We start from the raw sequence: 848 nt of genomic DNA on the forward strand, positions 1-848 counted from the left end.
AGAAAACACGAGCCACAGGGGAGTGTTTTCTACATTTCTCAAGTGTTCTCAAATGACCAGAGCGTTTTATCACAGTGACGTAATACACGGCTTAGGCTTCTTCATTTGCTTTAAAATAGAGATTTTACATGCGCAAAACAATAAAACACGCTTTTTCTATGTTTTATACTCTGATAAAACATGGATTTTTGACCAATCAGAGCACATGCAGGGTCCTATCTATATTTTAATAACTGATTGAAACTCGCCCTTAATTTCCTGTTTTGTTTTTTTTTTCTGACAGGTGTTCTAGAAAATATATGTTCCTTGCTGGGATTTGGTGTTCAAAGAAAAAACCAAATATGCAGACATTCTGCCGGCCCATTATTGAAAAGATTAATGACTTGTATCATAATGGTAAGTATCAGTGTATCTTGTTTAACTTTTAAACATCTGGTTAAACTGTCATACCATTCCAAGAAAACTTTAAGTAAAACAAATGTTCTGACATGGCAAATATGTTTAAATGTTTAATAGGTATTTTATTGGAATTTTTTGTTTGTCACTTTTGTTTTGGTTATTAGGCCTCAGAGTTACTACACCTACTGGAGATCAGACTATTAGAGCCACTCTTCTGCTGTCATCTGCTGATCTTCCTGGGAAAGCTCTTATGGCAAACATGAAACAATACAATGGAGAACAAGGTTGTTCAGTGTGTGAAGATAAAGGAAAAACAGTTGGTGTTGGTGGGTTACATCGAGTTTGGCCTTACACTACTAATATGGTTCTCCGAACACACAAGGCTGTGGTTGAATCCATCCGCAAGGTCATTCAGACAGGAAAACCGGTGTGTTGATTGTATCATAAAG

At 36.2% G+C, this 848-nt stretch overlaps 1 protein-coding gene across 1 annotated transcript in view; it reads left to right on the forward strand.

Annotated features, from left to right (window-relative positions):
• Positions 1-280: 280 nt before the first annotated feature.
• The window catches only part of LOC137994722 (uncharacterized), a 2552-nt gene continuing 1984 nt past the window's right edge, over positions 281-848 (forward strand). Inside the window, exons 1-2 of the mRNA XM_068840323.1 lie at positions 281-396; positions 564-826. Of these exons, the coding sequence (XP_068696424.1) occupies positions 300-396; positions 564-826 (360 nt within the window). The 5' untranslated portion in view covers positions 281-299. The remainder of the gene's footprint in view (positions 397-563; positions 827-848) is intronic.

The sequence above is a fragment of the Montipora foliosa genome, chromosome 3 (genome assembly GCF_036669935.1).
Source record: "Montipora foliosa isolate CH-2021 chromosome 3, ASM3666993v2, whole genome shotgun sequence".
NCBI lineage: Eukaryota > Metazoa > Cnidaria > Anthozoa > Scleractinia > Acroporidae > Montipora > Montipora foliosa.